General features: G+C 52.1%; 1 protein-coding gene across 1 annotated transcript in view; it reads right to left on the reverse strand.

The window, feature by feature from the left end:
- Window positions 1-1666, reverse strand: part of PDE8A (phosphodiesterase 8A) — a 90556-nt gene that overhangs the window by 19314 nt on the left and 69576 nt on the right. The window contains 1 exon segment of the mRNA XM_015562792.1: window positions 40-160. Coding sequence (XP_015418278.1) covers window positions 40-160 — 121 coding nt within the window.

Raw genomic sequence — 1666 nt, forward strand, 5'->3', positions numbered from 1 at the left:
GCACCAGGTGGTACTGGCTCCCCGGTCTTGGGGACCTACCTTCGCTTGCTCGTGAGGCAACACTCCTGACGTCCAGGGAGCTTTTCCTTTTGTCTTTATGTTTACCCGATGGCTTATCTGTCGGAGTGTCAGAATGAACAGATTCCGTGATCTTCGCAGCCTTACTCACTCTTGTCCTTGCTCACTCGGATAATGGACACATAGTGTCTAATTTTTCCTCCCTGTCCAATGACAGGTATTATCGTCACGTTTTGTTGTACACCATCTCCGTTTTTGGAGTGGTAAACGCCTTGCCACTCCTTGCCCATCTTCATGCGTGAATTTATAGTATTGAACAAGTCAGCCTTTTTCTCACTTAGAGGCATTTTTGCTAACTCCTTCCCTAATAATTCACCCGACTCATAGCCCACTGTTTTCAAAATACAGCTCACCTCCCCACCAGAAGGGAAGCTTATGGCAAACTCCTGCCCACAGTGACGCATAATAGGTGCTCACCTAAAACCATCGATTGGTTATTAGGAACTTCTATTTCAGCAAAACGGAAACCAGTTTTTACCCTCACTAATTGATATAAACAAGAGTTGGATCCTGCAACATATTTCTGGTCACAAAAACATCACCAAACTTCTAAATAAAAATGCAAACACTTCTAATATTGAACAGTGAAATAAGCATGAGTGATCCACATACTTAAGAAAGGCCAATAAAAACAAGTGAGGTCATCATTTTAACCCGCTTATTCCAGTTCAAGGCCAGGGTGCCGCAGCCGCCCCAGCCAGCAAAGGCCCGGCAGGACCCCTCCACCGTGGGGCCTCGCCCACACCCACTCGGGTGGGACTCGGATGGGACACACACTTCCCAGCGTGCTCTCTGGGCTGTGGGAGGAAACCCATGCCGCCTGGGAGAACCGCACCCCCACACAGGCAGTGACCTGCCGGGAACGGGATTGGGAACGTTACTCCAGGACCTGCTGCGACACTTGAGGAACTCAACCAGACAGCAGACAGTACACTGGCCCTTTTCTTCATTCCCTGACTCCCTCAAAAGCCTCAGCATGGAGCCCACTGGCAGGAGCCGGAGGGGAGGGGAGTGACACAGGTTGCTGGCCTGACTGATTATCTGTGGGAACAAGAGATAAGTCACCTCATCAAGGGGTGAAAAACGACCAGTTACCGTTAGAAAAACTACCAATCTAACATTTTTAAAACAAAATTTAAGAATTTGGACACTAAGTTGCAACAAAAATCTGCAGAGAGCAGACGATGAAAAGGAGGCGTCGGGCTCTCTCACAAAGTCCCACATGTCCGGTCAGACAGCGCTTCCCAGGCTCCAGGCCCCGTAAGGAGGGTCCCGTCTCGACGGAAAGGAGCGACGAGTAGATGTGCGCTCAGTGCTCCTCGCGCTGCTGTGGCTGAGGAAAGTGGGAGCGGTTTTTGAGCCCCACACGTTTGCGCCGAAGGGGAGAAACCCTTGATGCAGTTGCTTCTGCAACACCAGGCCTGCCGTTTGGGGAGGAGTACGCCGCTCCCAGGGGCACTGGGCTGGCTCCGTGTCACTTCTTCCGTCTCCGACCCCCTTTCTGTGAGGCACCACGACCCTTCTGGGCTCCGAGTGGCTGCCTGGCCTCCCCCTACCCTGCACCTCCTTCCTGCCCCTCCTCGGGGCA

The sequence above is a fragment of the Myotis davidii genome, unplaced genomic scaffold (assembly GCF_000327345.1).
Source record: "Myotis davidii unplaced genomic scaffold, ASM32734v1 scaffold898, whole genome shotgun sequence".
Classification (NCBI taxonomy): Eukaryota; Metazoa; Chordata; class Mammalia; order Chiroptera; family Vespertilionidae; genus Myotis; species Myotis davidii.